Consider the following 19,170-nt stretch of genomic DNA (forward strand, 5'->3'; position numbering starts at 1 on the left):
TGAAAGAATCTAAAAGAACCTTGACTCCCCTCCAGGTCTACCCAATCTACAAACACTGCAGAGCACAAATGAATGAAGATTCATTGTCTCCTTTAAGAACCAGAGGGGTCCCCCTTCCCGTGCAGCAGGAAAAGCTCACATAGAATGAAAGCTATTAGGTTGGTAAATTTCTCCTTCCTCCTGGGGGTGAATTCAATTTCAGACCTGCCTAGGGATGGGGGATGGTGTCTTTCTTGTCCACCCACTCCACCTCCCCACCCATCTTGGGGAGAGAGGACGTGCCACTACTGAGCCCAGGCGTGATGTGTGGACTCTCCAGGGTGACAGGGATTTTTTTTTTTTTTAAAGAGAAAATGCTCTTTTTTTTTTTAGTTCCCAAGTTTTATTCAAGAACTCATACAAAATATTCCAGATAAATGAAATTTAATCCTCTTCTTCATCCTGGTTAATCTAGAAGTAACGTAATTCGTAACTCTCTTTGCTGTTAGCAAGTATGCGCAACCAGTCACATAGATTATTTTTCTTCAAATATTTTTTGGTGAGATATTTCAGATACCTTTTGGAGAAAGTCACCTTGGATGTCACAGTGATCTTGCTCTTGCTCCTTTCGTTGGTCACCACCCCTCCACCAAGGTTCCCAGCTTTTCCATTCACTTTGATCCTTTCTTGCAAAAACTGCTCAAAATTGGCAGCATCCATGATTCCATCTTCTACAGGGTGGGTGCAATCAAGAGTGAACTTCAGAACCTGCTTCATTTTTTTGTCCCCCTTCGCCACAAGCTTTTTCACAGGAGCTATGGTGGCAGCGGAGTTAGAAAGGGAGCGAGAAAATGCTCTTTTTGTCCTTCCATTGAGAAGGCACCTCCCATACTGGTGTATCCAGGGAGTGGAGACCATGACCCTTCAACAGAAGCAATGAACTTTAGTGAACATCATGTTTACATGTGTTTTATGCAAAGCACCATGTTTGGTGGTACCATGGGGAACAAAGAGATAGCTAAGATAAAGTCCTTGCCCTTAAGGGTCTCTTAATATATTTTAGGTCACAGACACTTTTGAGAATCTGAGGAAAGCTATGAACTTGCCCCAGAAAAATGCAACGCACACACACACACACACACACACTCAGTTCTGTATCCATTTCAGAAGGTTTGCTGGCCCTCTGCAGCCAATCTGCAGACCTTCATAGACCCAGGATTAGGAAACCTTCCTTAAAGACGCGCACAATTATCTCTAGAACAACCGATAGGCAATTTCAACAGAACACAGAAATGAAGCCAGGCTATGACAATGAGCCACCAACTGCTCTGGGATTGCAGCAGATGACATCAAGAATCGACATTGTGAATCTCCATCACGATCAGGGAGCCACAACCAGCTGGCCCTGGAGGACCGGCACTGTGAAGGGAAAGGGCCCAGAGCCTGAAGGCAGCACAGTCGAGCATCTGGGATCCACTCCAAGCCGAGAGAAGCAGGAAGTAACAGATCCCGAAGGCTCTAACAGAATTCTAAAGAATTCCAAATTATAGCTGCAAAGAAAGATACTTCTATCTGGATGTCCCTAGGAAGAAGACTGGAAAGCTCATTAGAACACAGGTTAATGTGTTAACTTTAACACAACCTCCTTTTCCTGAAATTCTTTTGCACACTAAAGTTTATGTGCATAAACTGAGACCCATAGAAGACAATGTATCCAAGGTTACACCGCCTGTTGGTGATAGGACTCGAACCCACAACCCCTAATTTCCCCCCAAATGGTCTTTCCTCAACACTGAGGCAATGGGTCTCCCAGAGGTGATATTCACAAATTAATGCACACTAACGTTTATGTGCATGAGAATATCAGGGAAAGGAGGGAGTGTTCAAAGTGCAGACATATGCCCTTCCCCTCTCACTCTAGGGACACAAGAATCTGCCTTTTATAGCATCCCATGTAACGCAGCTAATCCACAGACCACATGTATGTGGCCTTTGAGTGAGGGGGAGCTCTCATGTTCAAGAAGATTCATCTTTGGGGGCTTCCTTTCTGGGTGAAAATCACAGAGCTACTAGCCTGATAGAGCACAGATATAATCATGCCACCTCTCCCTGGAAGACAGCACATCATCTCTAAGCCTGCAGGACTTGGGGCTCCTGATGGGAAGGTGAGGGCAGGAGGACTGAGCTTGCCCTTCACTCAGGGAGCAGGGTAGAAGGCAGAAGTTCCCTCTCTGCCAGCACCCTAGAAGACCCTACTCATTCCCCAGCGCTGGGGGAGGGGCTGCTTCCTACCCCTCAAACCTTTTCCCCGCTAGCTGCGACAGATGCCAGCTCCACCATGTTGGTCATGCCCACTCCGGCCCCACCCTCATCTACGCTTGGACTTTGGGAACATCTAGTACCTGTGCTCACTGGGGGCCTCCCAAGCTGGGGACTGGCAGGGCTGAACCTGGGACTGGGGTTGGGAAGAGGAAGGTAGACAAGGAGGAGCAGGGAGCAGTTCAGAGCCAGAAGCAGTTCTGCACAGCTCTGCACAGCTCGGCGGGAAGAGCTGGCTCGAACAGGGCTCTGGCTAGGTAGACAGAGGGTCTGAGTCTATGCAGCTGTGAACAGTCCAGGGTTGAAGGGGGAAGGGACACAGAAGGGATGAGAGCACAAGCTCCAGGCCCCATGGCTCAGAGACTATCAGGCATTTGCCCTGGGCCAGCCTGAAGGTGTAGGGGACAGCAGGTTTTGTTGCACTTGGAAACGAAGCTCAGTAGCAAGGAAACATGGGAATATACACATGTACGCACATAGGTACACACACAGGTACACACCTGTTTGGAGGATGAGGACAGAATCACAGGATTCTGTCAAAAACTTCAGAGCTCACCTGGCCCAGTGCCCTCATTCTATAGGTAAAGAAACTGAGACCCATAAAGGACAATGTATCCAATGTTACACTGCCTGTTGGTGATAGGACTCGAACCCAGAGCCCCTAATTGCCTCCAAAATGGTCTTTCCTCAACACTGAGGCAGTGGGTCTGGCCAGAGGTGATATTCACAAATTTTAACAACCTGCACAGCAACACAGCCCCAGCAATCAGAATGGACATTCCAACTGCGTTAGGATCCCGGAGGCCCACTGAGATGCTCTTTTGCTTGCTGGATTCAGAAGAAGTCTTGGGGTCCCAAGGAAAGCAGGCTAGGACGATGAAAGAGTATTCAAGGGGCTCAGGGATGGCTGTTTGCTAACTAGAATGAAAGTATTTCAATACATTAACAACACTGTATTGGTTGGCTGTCAGCCCTAGAGCCAGGAATCTCCTCGCCAGGGGAGCCAAAGGAAAGAGACCCATCCTTCTCCTTTATCATTATTATTATTATTATTATTATTATTATTTTGAGACGGAATCTCTCTCTGTCACCCAGGCTGCAGTGGCACAATCTTGGCTCACTGCAAGCTCTGCCTCCTGGGTTCACGCCATTCTCTTGCCCTGTGTGCTAAGCAAAAGAGTTAGGACTTAATCTTCAAAGTCATGGGTAGCCACAGAAGGATTATAGAAGGAAAATTATTTGATCAGGTTTTCATTTTCTCTTTTTCTTTCGTTCTCTCTCTCTCTCTTTCTCTCTCTCTCTCTCTCTCTCTTTCTTTAGCTCACTGTAACCCAGAATTCCTGGGCTCAATTGATCCTCCCACCTCAGCCTCCTGAGTAGCTGGGACCACAGGCACCTTGCTAACAGATTTTTATTTTAGAAAGATTACTTTGGCCAGGCACGGTGGCTCATGCCTGTAATCCCGGGACTTTGGGAGGCCGAGGTGGGCGGATCACCTAAGGTCAGGAGTTTGAGACCAGCCTGACCGACATTGAGAAACCCTGTCTCTACTAAAAATACAAAAAATTAGCCAGGGGTGGTGGCATGTGCCTGTAATCCCAGCTACTCGGGAGGCTGAGGCAGGATAATCGCTTGAACCCAGGAGGTGGAGGTGCAGTGAGCCGAGATTGTGCCACTGCACTCCAGCTTGGGTGACAGAGTGAGACTTTGTCTCAAAAAAAAAAAAAAAGAAAGAAAAGAAAAAGAAAAAGAAAGATTACTTTGGCAGTGATATGAAGGGTAATTTGGAAAGTGGTATATTAGTTATCTATTGCTACATAGCGTATTATCTCAAAGCTTAGCAGCTTAAAACAATGAATATTTACTATTTCACATGGTTTCTGAGAGTCAGGAATCTGGCAGCAGCTTGGTTGTCATTCAGGGCTTCCTACGAGGTTGCAGACAAGCTGTTTAAAGGCTTGACTGGGCTAGAGGATGTGCTTCTAAAATGGCCCACTTCGATCCGGCTATGATATCTGTCACCCCATTGATTGCCAGGGTTGATTCAGCTGATCTGGATGGTGCAGCAGGTGTCCCCTTCCTCTCTCACTGCTCCACATATGTCCTTCCCGAAGCTGTGCGGCAGGTCTCCCCTTCCTCTCTCACTGCTCCACATATGTCCTTCCCGAAGCTGTGCGCTAGGTTGAAGAGGACGACCTTCCCCGATAGAGGGCTGTTCTTTGGTCAAGGGTATATGAGTGGCTGTGCTCCCCTGCTAGAACCTCCAAACAACTTCCCAAAATGGCCCACTCATCTGCCATTCACAGAAGGCCTCAGTTCCTCACCCCATGGGCCTCTCCATGGTGCTGCTTGCAACATGGCAGCCAACATTGGAGCCAGTGATACAAGAGGGAACATGGGGGAAGTCACAGTGCTATATGACCCAATCACATACCATCACTTCTGCCATATTCGATCTGTTAGAAGTGAGTCAGTAAGTCTAGCCTCCACTCAAGGAAAGAGGAATGAGCCTCCATCTTTGGGAGGGAAACCTGTTGAAGTTCTGCAGATATATTTTAAAACTGCAGGCCAGGTGTGGGGCTCATGCCTGTAATCCCAGCACTTTGGGAGGCCGAGGTGGGTGGATCACCTGAGGTGAGGAGTTTGAGACCAGTCTGACTAACATGGTGAAACCCTGTCTCTACTAAAAATACAAAAATTAGCTGGGCATGGTGGCACATGCCTGTAATCCCAGCTACTTGGGAGGCTGAGGCAGAAGAATCACTTGAACCCAGGAAGTGGAGTTTGCAGTGAGCCGAGATCACGCCATTGCACTCCACCCTGGGCAACAAGAGCAAAACTGTCTCAAACAAACAAACAAACAAACAACAAAAAAAAACCCTGCAAGGTGGTTAACTAGCCTATAGGCAGAGAGACCAGTTAGATTACAGGAGTGTACCAGGAGAGAAATGTAATGGTCTGAACCAAGACAGGAGCACTGGAATGGAGAGGAGGGGCATCTTGAAAAGTTGTTACTAGAGAGATGGCTTATGGGGTGCAGGGAACTGTGATAGGCCAGGGCCAATTGGCAGGAGCAGCCTTTGGAGCACACGCCCTTGGAGGCAATACCCCAGACATCCAAGGTCAGTCTGAACTGCCTCCACCTGCAGACAGAAGGGTGGTGGGCAATGCTTGACCAACAGGCCCCCGAAAGTCTTGGATTATGGTAGGTTTCTGCAGCAGCTTGGGGGTGGAGCCAGCACTAACCAGACTGGAACTTCCTGGACCCCAGTGGTGAGAGCCTCTAGAATAAGATTAGGATGAAAACAGCTCCCCCCTAAACCGCACAGAACACAGGAACTGCTGGTAGACAATCATAATGGCAAAGCAACACATTCTGAGTCAATATGTCAATGACAATAGCTTCACCAAACATTCTGGATGTGGCAAGTATCCGTGTTCACTCACTCAGCAAAGATTTGCTGAATGTCACCATGTCCCAGGCATTCTGCCAAGCCCTGAAGAGAAAACCTAAGATTTTTTTCTAATTTTATTTTTAAGTTATTTTTATTTTTATTTTAATGGAGACAGGGATCTTGCTAATGTTGACCACTCTGGTCTCAAACTCTTGGCCTCAAGCAATCCTCCTACCTCAGACTCCTAAGGTGCTAGGATTATAGGCATCACAGTGCCAGGCAAAACTCGGATTTTTTTTTTTTTTTTTGAGACAGAGTCTTGCTCTGTGCCCAGGCTGGAGTGCAATGGCGTGATCTTAGCTCGCTGTAACCTCTGCCTCCTGGGTTCAAGCAATTCTCCTGCCTCAGCCTCCCCAGTAGCTGGGATTACAGGAATGCACCACCACGCCGAGCTAATTTTGTTTTTTTAACGGACTTTTGCTCTTCTTGCCCAGGCTGGAGTGCAATGGTGCAATTTCAGCTCACTGCAACCTCCGCCTCCCAGGTTCAAGCGTTTCTCCTGCCTCAGCTTCCCGAGTAGCTGGGATTACGGGTGCAAGCCACCACATCCAGCTAATTTTGTATTTTTAGTAGAGATGGGGTTTTACCATGTTGGCCAGGTTGGTCTTGAACTCCTGACCTCCAGTAATCCACCCCCCTCAGCCTCCCAAAGTGCTGGGATTATAGGCGTAATTTTTGTATTTTTAACACAGATGGGGTTTCGCCATGTTGGCCAGGCTGGTCTCGAACTCATGACCTCAGGTGATCCACCCACCTCGGCCTCCCAAAGTGCTGGGATTACAGGCATGAGCCACTGCGCCCGGCCCAAAACTAGGATTTAAAATAAAATCAGACTGCTCAACAGTGATGCTGGAAGCTAGAAGACAATGGAACAATACTTTGAAAGTTCTGAAAGAAAATTATGTCTAACCTGCAATTTTATATCCAGCCAAACTATCAATCAGCATGTGAGGAGAGTAAAAACATGCAAGGCTTCAAAATTTTTACTTCTAATGCACCCTTCCCCAGGAAGATATGAAAGACTTGTTCCACCAAAGAGAGAGAGAAAGAATTCTCAGGGTAATGGGAAAGAAACAACTCTAAGATGCCAGCCAAGTCAACAAGTTCAATTTGAAGCAAGAAAGTCTTCAGGAGGGAGCTCTTTAAGAAAGAGAACAAAAACTCTTGTGCCAGGTGCAGTGGCTTACACCCGTAATCCCAGCAGTTTGGGAGGCCAAGGCAGGTGGATCACCTGAGGTCAGAAGTTTGAGATCAGCCCGGCCAACATGGTGAAACCTCGTCTCTACTAAAAATACAAAAAAAAAAAAAAATTGAGGTCTCACTCAAAAGAAAAAAAAATACTGTTGCATTACGAGGTCAAAATTGTTTTTCTCTTTTTTAGATGGAGTCTCTCTCTGTCACACAGGTTGGAGTGCAGTGGTGCAGTCTTGCTTACTGCAACCTCCACCTCCCGGGTTCAAGCGATTCTCCCACCTCAGCCTCCCAAGTAGCTGAGACTACAGGGGCCTGCCACCATGCCTGGCTAATTTCTTTGTATTTTTAGTAGAGATGAGGTTTCACTATATTAGCTAGGCTGGTCTCAAACTCCTGACCTCAGGTGATCCACCCACCTCGGCCTCCCAAAGTGCTGGGATTACAGGCTTGAGCCACCGTGCCATAGAGATAAATTAGTAAGATAAATTGTGTAAGAGAGGAGATACAATCACAGTACACAATAGGTCAGCTGTGAACAGTTTTACATATGCACACAATGCAAACACTAAATAATGGTTTAACTAAAGCTGTCATAGGAGGATGGGTATCAAGGAAGTGTGTTGAGCTTGGAAACAGGTTGTGTGGTCAGGTCTCCCAGCTTAGGAGAGCTGGGATTCCACTATAGAAAGTCTATTGAAAATATCTAAATTTTATAAATAAAATAGAGGTAAAAGCATGTTATTTAGAAATCTGGAGGTAAATTGCATAAGAAAAAACTTAAAAGGTTAAACATGGTTTTTTCAATTTCAGGAGGAGAAATTGAGGTAGGGAAGTTTCATTATAAGTCGTATCATATATTTAATTTTATAAAATACATATGCCTATTACTTTGATTAAAACAAATTTTTAAAATATTTTAAAGAATGGCTAGAGTTAAAGGAGTAGGACTAACATATGTAGACAACACTGTCCTTTTCCACAAAGAGAAGAGAGAGGTTGTGGTCTCCATACCCAGTGAGCAGGTTTTAAGTGGAAAACAGAGTCAGAAGTCTTCTTTGCTGAGTCACAAAAGACCCAGGTGTAAAAAGGTCTAGCTCCTGTACTTGGGGGAAACTACATCACTGCCCTCCATGTAGTGGTAGGTGAAGAACTAAGAGCCAAGGAAGTCAGCTAAGGTTTCTGCAAAGCAGTATCTGAGCCCGAGCTGAATTTTTTATCCATGTCATAAGGTTTACTTAATAAGTCACACTGGGTTTATGTTTCCTAAAGAGTCTGTGATTGGTTCCCCTTTTCTCCTTTAGATTTAGAACAGTCTTGGAAAGACCCAGATAGTCTTGATCATGTAAACGGGCACCAAGGTGAGGTGCTAAGCCTTCAGTCAGTGTGGGAAAAGGAGAGCAGCACCCCAAGGTAGAATCCAGTCTGTCGTTTTAGCCTGCCCAGCGTCTAATTCCTCTTTCTGATAGGACTCCATCCCCCCAGCATTCTCATGACCCCTCTGCCAAACTTCATCAAGGAGCACCCAGGCCTAGCCAATGAAAGCACTGTGTATCCTTGACTATCATGATTGGTCAGAAGTGGGCATGTGACCTGGGCTGGACCAATGACAGCCCTCTCCAGGGTTTTTGCTGAACCTATTAGAGGAAAGGTGCTAGCTCACTGCTGGGGTTGCTATGAGCCCCCGATGCAAGTATGAAGTTGCTGATACTCATCTGGCTGCCACCTAGTAAAAAACTACCTGAGAATGAAGGCTACTCAGGGAAAAGCAGCCCAGAGAAATGTAAGGAAAGAGGTTCCTGATGACATCATCTGCGAACCTGGATCCAGCCATGCCGGAAAACAGGAAACCTCTCAATGTTTTAGTTACTTGAGTCAACAAATTCCCTTCTGGGGATTTTATGCCACTTATAACTGAGATTCTTGAGTGATACACCTTCCTGGAGACAACGTGGTAAAAGTGGGAGATCCCAAGGAAAAGGCAAAACACAAAGTCAGAATAACCAGGTTATCTAATCACCCATGATCTCCCAACTTCTGTGTTCTTCCGCGACTAACCTGATGCTGGGACCTTTTTTTTTTTTAATCAAGGTAGCTTATTGCCTCACAGGTACATACAGGAAAAGGCCTACTGCACAATCCTGCAAATATTCCTAATTAGGAGGGTCATGTGATGATATACCTGAGCGGCTCTCGTCCTCAGATATGTAAATGGCATCGAGTTCAGTCCTTAACTGATGCAAACATAGTCTCTTAATCTGGCCCCACGTAGAGCCATCGAGTCTCTGCCCAAACTCTCCCATGGGTGAGGACGGCCCCTGACTCATTGTCAATTCTTCCACTGAGCCAAGAAACAAGAGCACAGCTAGAAAGTTCTTCTTCTGTCTGACTGAGACAGTTTCTGTTTCTCTGCACCTTCCACGCTCCCTAGATCTGCTCTCCAGGGCAACATAGGAAAAGCGCAAACCCACTTCCAAAGACAGTCCTTCAAGTATTTAAGAAGCGCCGTCATGTTCCTTTTTACTAGTAAGGAGCATGTTTGGCCACATGAAGCAGAAACCATACGACCATGGCTTAACCAAAGACAGAGATAGATATTTCTCACCTTACAATAAGGCTGGGGCTGGGCAGGCTGGAGCTGGTGTGACAGCTCTATGAGGTCCTGAGTGTCTTCATTTATTTTTCTCTTTCTGCTCTACCATCTTTTATTTTTAAGTCACTTTTTAAATTTATATTTATTTATTTAATTTTGAGACTGAGTCTTGCCCTGTCGCCCAGGCTGGAGTGTAGTGGCACGATCTTGGCTCACTGCAACCTCTGCCTCTCAGGTTCAAGCAATTCTCCAGCCTCTGCCTCCCAAGTAGCTGGGATTACAAGCACACGATAACGCATCCAGCTAATTTTTGTATTTTTAGTAGAGACTAGGTTTCATCATGTTGGCCAGGCTGGTCTCGAACTCCTGACCTCAGTGATCTGCCTGCCTCAGCCTCCCAAAGTGCTGGGATTACAGGTATGAACCACCATGCCCGGCCTACCATCCTTAATAGGTAGCTTTCATCCTCATGGTTGCCCTGCAGTTATGGAGTGGGTACTCCACCTTCAAACTCCAATCCACATCCCAAGCAGGAAGGAAAAAAGCGAAAGCAACAGGAAATAAAAGATTCCCAGAAATACCCAGCAGACTTCTGCTCATGTCATATAGGCCAGAAGTGTCACCCGTGGTCTCTCCAAGTTGCAAAGGAGTACATCTTTTGTTTATTTGTTTAAATCTGGACACATCTCAAATAAAATGATGATGCTATTGATAAAGAAGAAAGGGAAAATGGGCATTGGGTAAGCAACTAACAGTTGCTTCAGAAGCTTCTTCAGACAAAATTCATTTATGGAGAGGCAGCATTGGAGGAAGGCTGAAGCCTTCACTTGGGGAAGGGGGTTTCAGACCCCCGACTTCAAGTCCAGGCTCACCACTTCCTTATCTGTGTGACTTTAGGAGATATTCTTGAGTTATTTGAGCTCCTGTCTGCTCATCTGTTTAATGAAGATAAATGCACTTTTCTCCAGGGCTTCTGGGATGATTAGAGCACCTCTGCGCAAAATGCCTTAACACTTTAGACAGGCAACAAATGAATTAACATTTAAATTCTTCTCTTACTTCCTGTAATTGCTCATCATGTGACATGTTTCTAGTCCTTTCCTCCTGGACATGCTCCCAGGTTCTGTTCTAATGTCTCTTTCTGGGTTTTGTTTGTTTGTTTGTTTTGAGACAGTCTCACTCTGTCACCCAGGCTGGAGTGCAGTGGCGCAATCTCGGCTCACTGCAACCTCTGCCTCCCGGGTTCAAGTGATTCTCCTGCCTCAGCCTCCCGAGTAGCTGGGACTACAGGTGCACGACACCACACCTGGCTAATTTTTGTATTTTTAGTAGAGACAGGGTTTCACTATGTTGGCCAGGCTGGTCTCAAACTCCTGACCTTGTGATCTGCCCACCTCGGCCTCCCAAAGTGCTGGGATTACAGACGTGAGCCACTGCGCCCGGCCTCTTTCTGGTTTTTTTAATTTTTATTTTTATTTTTCTTGAGACAGAGTTTCGCTCTTGTTGCCCAGGCTAGAGTGCAGTGGCACGATCTCGGCTCCCTGCAACCTCCGCCTCCCGGGTTCAAGCAATTCTCCTGCCTCAGCCTCCCAAGTAGCTGGGACTACAGGCGTCCACCACTACGCCTGGCTAATTTTTGTATTTTTAGTAGAGACACTGTTTCTCCATGTTGGTCAGGCTGGTCTCGAACTTCTGACCTCAGGTAATACACCTACCTCAGCCTCCCAAAGTGCTGGGATTACAGGCATGAGCCACCTCGCCCAGCCTGTTTTTTGTTGTTGTTGTTGTTGTTGTTTGTTTTGAGATGGAGTTTTGCTCTTGTTGCCCAGGCTGGAGTGCAGTGGTGAGATGTTGGCTCACTGCAACCTCTGCCTCCCGCATTCAAGCGATTCTTTTCCTGTCTCAGCCTCCTGAAGAGCTGGGATTACAGGCACGCGCCACCATGCCCAGCTAATTTTTTGTATTTTTATTTTTATTTTTATTTTTTTTAATTTTTTTTATTTTTTATTTTTTTAGTATTTATTGATCATTCTTGGGTGTTTCTCGGAGAGAGGGATTTGGCAGGGTCATAGGACAATAGTGGAGGGAAGGTCAGCAGATAAACATGTGAACAAGGGTCTCTGGTTTTCCTAGACAGAGGACCCTGCGGCCTTCCGCAGTGTTTGTGTCCCGGGGAACCTGAGATTAGGGAGTGGTGATGACTCTTAACGAGCATGCTGCCTTCAAGCATCTGTTTAACAAAGCACATCTTGCACCGCCCTTAATCCATTCAACCCTGAGTGGACACAGCACAGGTTTCAGAGAGCACAGGGTTGGGGGTAAGGTTATAGATTAACACCATCCCAAGGCAGAAGAATTTTTCTTAGTACAGAACAAAATGGAGTCTCCCATGTCTACTTCTTTCTACACAGGCACAGTAACAATCTGATCTCTCTTTCTTTTCCCCACATTTCCCCCTTTCTATTCGACAAAACCGCCATCGTCATCATGGCCTGTTCTCAATGAGCTGTTGGGTACACCTCCCAGACGGGGTGGCGGCCGGGCAGAGGGGCTACTCACTTCCCAGACGGGGCGGCCGGGCAGAGGCGCCCCCCACCTCCCAGACATGGCAGTGGCCGGGCGGAGGCGCCCCCCACCTCCTTCCCGGACGGGGCGGCTCGCAGGGCAGGGGCCGACCCCCCACCTCCCTCCCGGAAGGGGCGGCTGGTGGGGCGGGGGCTGCCCCACACCTCCCGGACGGGGCGGCTGCCGGGCGGAGGGGCTCCTCACTTCGCAGACGGGGCAGCCGGGCAGAGACGCTCCTCACCTCCCAGATGGGGTGGCGGTCGGGCAGAGACACTCCTCAGTTCCCAGACAGGGTCGCGACAGGGCAGAGGCGCTCCTCACATGCCAGACGGGGCGGCGGGGCAGAGACGCTCCCCACATCTCAGACGATGGGCGGCCGGGCAGAGACACACCTCACTTCCTAGACGGAACGGCGGCCGGGAAGAGGCGCTCCTCACTTCCCACACTGGGCAGCCGGGCAGAGGGGCTCCTCACATCCCAGACGATGGGCGGCCCGGCAGAGACGCTCCTCACTTCCCAGATGGGGTGGCGGCCGGGCAGAGGCTGCAATCTCCGCACTTTGGGAGGCCAAGGCAGGTGGCTGGGAGGTGGAGGTTGTAGCGAGCCGAGATCACGCCACTGCACTCCAGCCTGGGCAACATTGAGCACTGAGTGAGCGAGACTCCGTCTGCAATCCCGGCACCTCGGGAGGCCGAGGCAGGCAGATCACTCGCGGTCAGGAGCTGGAGACCAGCCTGGCCAACACCGCGAAACCCCGTCTCCACCAAAAAATGCAAAAACCAGTCAGGTGTGGCGGCGCGCTCCTGCAATCCCAGGCACTCTGCAGGCTGAGACAGGAGAATGAGGCAGGGAGGTTGCAGTGAGCCGAGATGGCGGCAGTACAGTCCAGCCTCGGCTTTCACAACTTTGGTGGCATCAGAGGGAGACCGGGGACAGGGACAGGGAGAGGGAGAGGGGGAGGGGAGGGGGAGAGAGAGGGAGCTGTATTTTTAATAAAGACAGGATTTCATCAGGTTGGCCAGGCTGGTCTCGAACTCCTGACCTCAGGTGATCCACCTGCCTCGGCCTCCCAAAGTTCAGGGATTATAGGCATGAGCCACCGAGTCCGGCCTCTAATGTCACTTTCTAAATGCAGCCCCAGGATGGAACACAAAACTCCCTTGTGTTTTGCAGAGTGGAGGACAATGGGCTATTTACTGTCCTTATTCCGGGCACTGTACTTCCCATTCACACTGCCTAGATAGCTGCCTTTGATAGCCTTGTGAGCCCAGATTGTGGCAGGTAAAGGGAACCCCACACTCACTTCTCCTCCCCTCTGGGCTCTTGGCCTGTTGAAAACAGACAGAAGGAGCTAAGTAGGGACCTGCACAGAAAGTCAGGCTTTATTACTGCAGAGCTGAATGCAGAATTGGCAGGGTCTCCGACTGCCTTCCTCAAATCTAGTCCTTGCACAACTCTGACAAATCTTCCAATTGCAGCTAAAGAACTTAGAACCCAGAGAGCAAGGACCCACCTGAACCTGCTGGCAGGAGAAGGCCTGCTCTGTCTGCTTAATCCAGGACAGCTGGAAGTAGAGCCCCAGCTGTACATCCTGCCTCCACCAGCACAGGTGAGCTGTGCCCCCTGCCACGCCCTGCAGGAGTGCTGTGTGCTCCCCAGGCTATCCCATCAGATGGGTGGCTTTGCCTGCAGCTAGAACAAGAGTGAGGAGGGTGGTGAAGGAGGCTATGGTAGGCCAAACAATGCCTGCCACCCAGAAGAAATCTACACCCTTATCCCCGGCACCTGTGAATCCATTACCCTATGAGGCGAAAGGACTTTGCTGTTGCAATTAAGTCAAGGACCTTGAGCTGGGAAGATTCTCCCCCATCATCCAGGTGAGCTCAATGTAATCACAAGGGCCTTTATAAGAGGAAGGCTGGGCGGTGGCTCACGCCTGTAATCCCAGCACTTTGGGAGGCTGAGACAGGCAGTTCACCTGAGGTAGGGAGTTCAAGACCAGCCTGACCAGCATAGAGAAACCTCGTCTCTACTAAAAATACAAAATTAACAGGGTGTGGTGGCACATGCCTGTAATCCCAGCTACTCGGGAGGCTGAGGCAGGAGAATTACTTGAACCCGGGAGGCAGAGGTTGCAGTGAGCTGAGATCGTGCCATTGCACTCTAGCCTGGGCAACAAGAGTGAAACTGGAGACTAGAAGGTCAAAAGTAGAAGGAGATGGGACAATGGAAGCAGAGGTGGAGTAATGAGCTTTGAAGATGGAAGTAGGGGCCACAAGCCAAGGAATGCAGGCGGCCTCTAGAAGCTGGAAAAGGCAAGGAAACAGATTATCCCCTGGCTAAACAGACTCTCCCCTTTGATTTTAGCCCCATAAGACTCATTTTGGACGTCTAACCTTCAGAACTATAAGATAATAAGTTTGTCTTGTTTTAGCCACTAAGTTTGTGATGACATGGTAGGAAACCAAAACGGGGCTGAAAAGAGAAAGGACCATGAGAAAAGTGGAAAGAAGAAATCCTCCCAACGATGTTGCATTTGCAGTCGCCAAAGACCCAGGAGGCTTCCCGGGAGCTCCAGGTATGTCCTTCCCACTCGCTTTGCCGCCCAGCTGTTTTTTCCATCCTCAGAGGCTCAGCTCAAATGTCACCCCCCTCGTGTTGCCCTTCCTGGGCTAACCTGACCTGGCAGAGTTCCCCACCCCTTGCCCTGGTGCACAGGGCACTGTCTGTGACACTATTCTGGACAGCCCACCTTGGTACTGTAGTTTTTTGTCTGTCTTAGTCCCTTATTAGAGGGGGAGCTCCTTGGGGGTTGGAGCTATAGTCATTTCTCCTAAAAGTGTGTTAGATTGAGCGGAATTAAGCCAAGCCCTCCACATCTTAGACTTGCACTACTGAGTGTCTGATTTCATTTCAACGCCGCCCAGCCTTTCAAAGCTCATTACCCAAAACAGAAGCTTTCCCTCTCTTTTAGTGTCCTCTCTTGGCCATCAGTGTAAATGTCACCATGGATACCTAGTATTTTGTTTGCCCACCAGCCATAGAAATCTTTCCCCCCAGAAATTTTCAGTCAGGACCGAGAGTTTCCAGCCCAGGCTGACGGCTCCCCTGAATGGAAGACATGTAAGCCCAGCCACTGTTATTTTCACTGGATATTTTCTACCCCAAGTTCCGAGCATCCCAGAAAGCACATGTGGGGAAGAAGCAAGAGGCAGAGGGCAGAAAGGAGAGGGAGGGCTTTCTGTGCTCCCACAGTGCCCTGTTCCTGATTTTAGTCAATCCCTGAGGCCCAGTGGCATCTCTGCCCTGGAATTGCTGAGATGCCTCTGGGGTCTTTCCAAAAGATTCCTGTTTTGCTTAGCCCAGCCAGAGTTGATTTCCATCACTTGCAACCAAAGAAGTCCTATAAAACTTGGAATGAGCTAGCCCGAGCCAAGAACAGAGTGCTGGCACATTACATACATGATGTGTTCCCAAACCAAATATGGTAAAGCCATACCCAGAGGCCACGAGTGTGGCCACCCTGTTTATGCGGAACACTGTAGAAAATCCAGAAGGAGGAAAGGGGGCCTATTGTTCCATCTGTCTGGCTGTAGGGCAGGGGCCAGGAGGAGGCAGGAGGGCAAGATGGAACATGGAAACCAAATCATGGGGTGGCACAAAGCATGGGGTATGGCCAGGAATTGAGACAGTGAGGAGCAGAAGCCAAAGATGCCAGGATTCAATGCCCAGATAGAAAAGGCACAAACCACAGGAGTGGGCCATGGTCCAACCAAGGGAGGAAGCTGCCCTTTGGGTACCAGAGAGTTCTGATTAATGCCCTAGGGCAGGATCTGTTCTTTGTGCGTGAACACCTCTCTTGAAGGCCCAGAATCCCTGCCACTGACACCACCCACCTTGGTAGACCCACTGAGTCATGAGTCTAGTTCCTAAGCCCCAGTCAAACCTCAGTCAGGATCACAAAGCTCATGCATTTGACTCATGGGGTACTCTATGGTGCTGGATTCTGTACCTCTTTATTCTTCTTTTAGAAGCAGTCTTAGCAAGCTTAAGTAACTAGTTTCCCAGGCCATGATGGATTGGATTCGTGCATTAGAAATGGGGAGAGATGGCTGGGCGAGGTGGCTCACACCTGTAATCCCAGCACTTTGGGAGGCCAACGCGGGCAGATCACCTGAGGTCAGGAGTTCGAGACCAGCCTGGCTAACTTGGCGAAACTCCATCTCTACTAAAAATACAAAAATTAGCCGGGCGTGGTGGCAGGCACCTGTAGTCCCAGCTACTCAGGAGCCTGAGGCAGGACAATCGCTTGAACCCAGGAGGCGGAGGCTGCAGTGAGCCAAGATCATACCACTGCACTCCAGCCTGGGCAACAGAGTGGAACTCCATTTCAAAAAAATAAAATAAAATAAAGAAATGGGGAGAGATGGCTGGGCACAGTGGCTCACGCCTATAATCCCAGCACTTTGGGAGGCTGAGGTGGGTGGATTACCTGAGGTCAGGAGTTCAAGACCAGCCTGGCCAACATGGTGAAACCCTGTCTCTACTAAAAATGCAAAAATTAGCTGGCGTGGCAGCAGGCGCCTGTAATCGCAGCTACTCAGGAGGCTGAGGCAGGAGAATTGCTTGAACCCAGGAGGCAGACGTCGCCTTTTTGAAACTCTGTCCCGCCGCCTCCAAAAAAAAAAAGAAAGAAAGAAATGGTGAGAGATGCTATTAAGGAATCACCATCACAGCAACCAGAACTAATATGCTACAGCAGTGCTTCTTGGCCCCAGCCCTGATGACACTTGGGGCCAGCTCCCTCTTCACTGTGGGGGCTGTCCTTTGCCTTGCAGGGGGGTTACCAGTAGCACCTCCTCTATTTATGTCAACCAAAAATGTCTCAGATATTGCCACATGTCCTTGAAGGACAAAATCTCCCAGATTGTGAACCACTGTGCTGTAGGAAGAGAGTAAGCAGCAGTTACAAGTCCTCCAACTCCTGACAGCTCTCTTGCACTTCTGCCACGCAGACCAATAGTCCCCAAGAAGCTGCAGGACGGTGCTGACCAGCCCATCTGCGAAGACCCTGTCTCAGAAAGCGTGGGAAGTGTATGCCCAAAGGGTGACAGCGCTTCCCTGGGGAAGGTTCGAAGAAGGAATGTTTTTCTTCTCTTGGCATCTTTTGACAGTGCCTGGCACATGTTAGACCTTCAGTAAATATTTGAATATTTGTTAAGTTAAATTAGATTATAAAGGTTTCTAGGCTGATTCTGTACTGGTTTTGGACTTAGAAAGGGATGTATTGTTAAGCCTTTTTTTTTTTCAGACAAAGTCTTGTGCTGTCACCCAGGCTAAAGTGTCTTGGCACAATCACAGCTCACTGCAGCCTCTACTTCCTGGGCTCAAGTGATCCTCCCCTCCCAACCTCTCAAGTAGCTGAGACTGTAGGTGTGGGCCACCACGCCCACATAATTTTTTTTAATTTTTTGTAGACAGGGAGTCTCACCATGTTGCCCAGGCTGGTCTCAAACTCCTGGCCTCAAGCAATATTCCCACCTTGGCCTCCCAAAGTGTTAGGATAACAGGTGTGAGCCATCGCACCCGGCCTCTTCTGATGAGATTTTCTCAATCCTTCCAGCCCCATCTCCATTTCTGCTTCCTTCCCAAAGCCAGTCCTGAGTCTTCTCTCTCATGACCCCTCTCCATCTCCCTCCAGCACTCTGACCTACTATATGCTTATCTTGTAGGTCAAGAGGAAGTAAGAATCTCTGTATCCCACTCAAGAGTGTGCACCAGGTGCAATCAGATAACCAGGGTGTCACAGGGTAGAGGTCTCTGTCTCATGTGTTTTTTTTTTTTTTTAAGTTTTTTTTTTTAGAGACAAGGTCTCACTATGTTGTCCAGACTGGACTCAAACTCCTGGCCTCAAGCAATCCTCCAGCCTCGGCCTCCTGAGTATTCGGGACTGCAGGTGCACACCACTGCACCAGGCTTCTGTCTCATTTCTGGTTTGTGGTGTGTGCCCCTTTCTCTTTCACTGCTCAAGGGGTAAAGAAAATTGAGATCTGACTTATGGGGCCAAAATTAGGGTGGGGGGGAAAAAAAGCACTGCTGTCTGGCAGCTGGGGTCTCTCCAAACATATTCTCTTTTTTCTCAGAACAGCATGACGAAAAACATAAGCTGAGCCAGAGTAACTGCTGTCTGGCACAGCACAGGGTAGTTGCGTGCGTGCATACATGTGTGTGAATGTGTGAGCGGATAAGGACGGGCATGCTGGAGAGCGAGTGAGAGCGTGTGGGAGGGTACGTGAGGAAATGCGTGTGTGTGTACTTGAGCACACAAGCTCTATACACGCGTTTTCTACTTGGGGTTATTCAGGGTCTGCATTCCAGTTGTTGGAAGCAGATCCTCAGCTGAGTGGCCTCTTCTGTAACCAGGGGCGTAGGTCTGAGCATTTCTTTTTGCAGTAGAAATGGGCTCTGTGATGAGTCACACCAGTGGCTGGACAGAAGGGAGACTTGGCTGAAGAAGCAAGTCTTCCTGAGCTGGTCTAGGGCAGCCACGGCCAGACCCTCACACAGAGACAGCCCCAGAAAGAGTGGCCCGTGGCAGGTGTGGGAGGCTGCTGGAGCATACCCACCATCTGGGAGGGTTACATCTCTGGACATCAAGGTGGGAGCACACAGCTTAGCATGCACCCAGGGGCCTGGGCAGACCTTCACACTCACCTTGGAAGAGATGAGCGAGCAGCCATTCCCGCTGGCCCAGGACATTCACACCATGGGAATTCCCAAGGGCTCTGTCCTAAGAGATCTGATCTGAAATCCAAGCTCAGCCTGAAAAGAAATTGGCCCAAGTCATCCTAGTCCAGTCCCCACTAGGTGCTAGTTCCCAGCCCAGAGTCCAGGACAAGCACTCATTCCTACACTCCTGCTGGGAACCAGGAGAGAGACTTACACACCAGGAGAGAGAATGAGTTATGCGAAGTCCCAGGGGCGGCCTTTCAGGGTGGTCAGGATGAACCAGGAACTCGCAAACAAGCTGAAGAAGGCACAGCACAGAAGCCGATGAAGACTCACACT

The 19,170-nt window shown here is 48.9% G+C and overlaps 1 protein-coding gene across 2 annotated transcripts; it reads right to left on the minus strand.

Annotated features, from left to right (window-relative positions):
- Positions 1 to 359: 359 nt before the first annotated feature.
- On the minus strand, positions 360 to 18,880 carry LOC101144665 (large ribosomal subunit protein eL22-like). Of its 2 annotated transcripts, none has more exons than XM_063698348.1 (2): positions 18,817 to 18,880; positions 360 to 901 (listed from the first exon to the last, which is right to left on the minus strand). In XM_063698348.1, the coding sequence occupies exons 1-2, from the start codon at positions 18,840 to 18,842 to the stop codon at positions 451 to 453; spliced, it is 477 nt and encodes a 158-aa protein (XP_063554418.1). In that variant the 5' UTR covers positions 18,843 to 18,880; the 3' UTR covers positions 360 to 450. The 2 variants fall into 2 exon arrangements, with proteins under 2 accessions (XP_063554418.1, XP_055217032.2); XM_055361057.2 differs by lacking the exon at positions 18,817 to 18,880 and adding an exon at positions 12,344 to 12,501.
- Positions 18,881 to 19,170: the final 290 nt, after the last annotated feature.

Source organism: Gorilla gorilla, chromosome 15 (assembly GCF_029281585.2).
Source record: "Gorilla gorilla gorilla isolate KB3781 chromosome 15, NHGRI_mGorGor1-v2.1_pri, whole genome shotgun sequence".
In the NCBI taxonomy this organism is placed as follows: domain Eukaryota; kingdom Metazoa; phylum Chordata; class Mammalia; order Primates; family Hominidae; genus Gorilla; species Gorilla gorilla.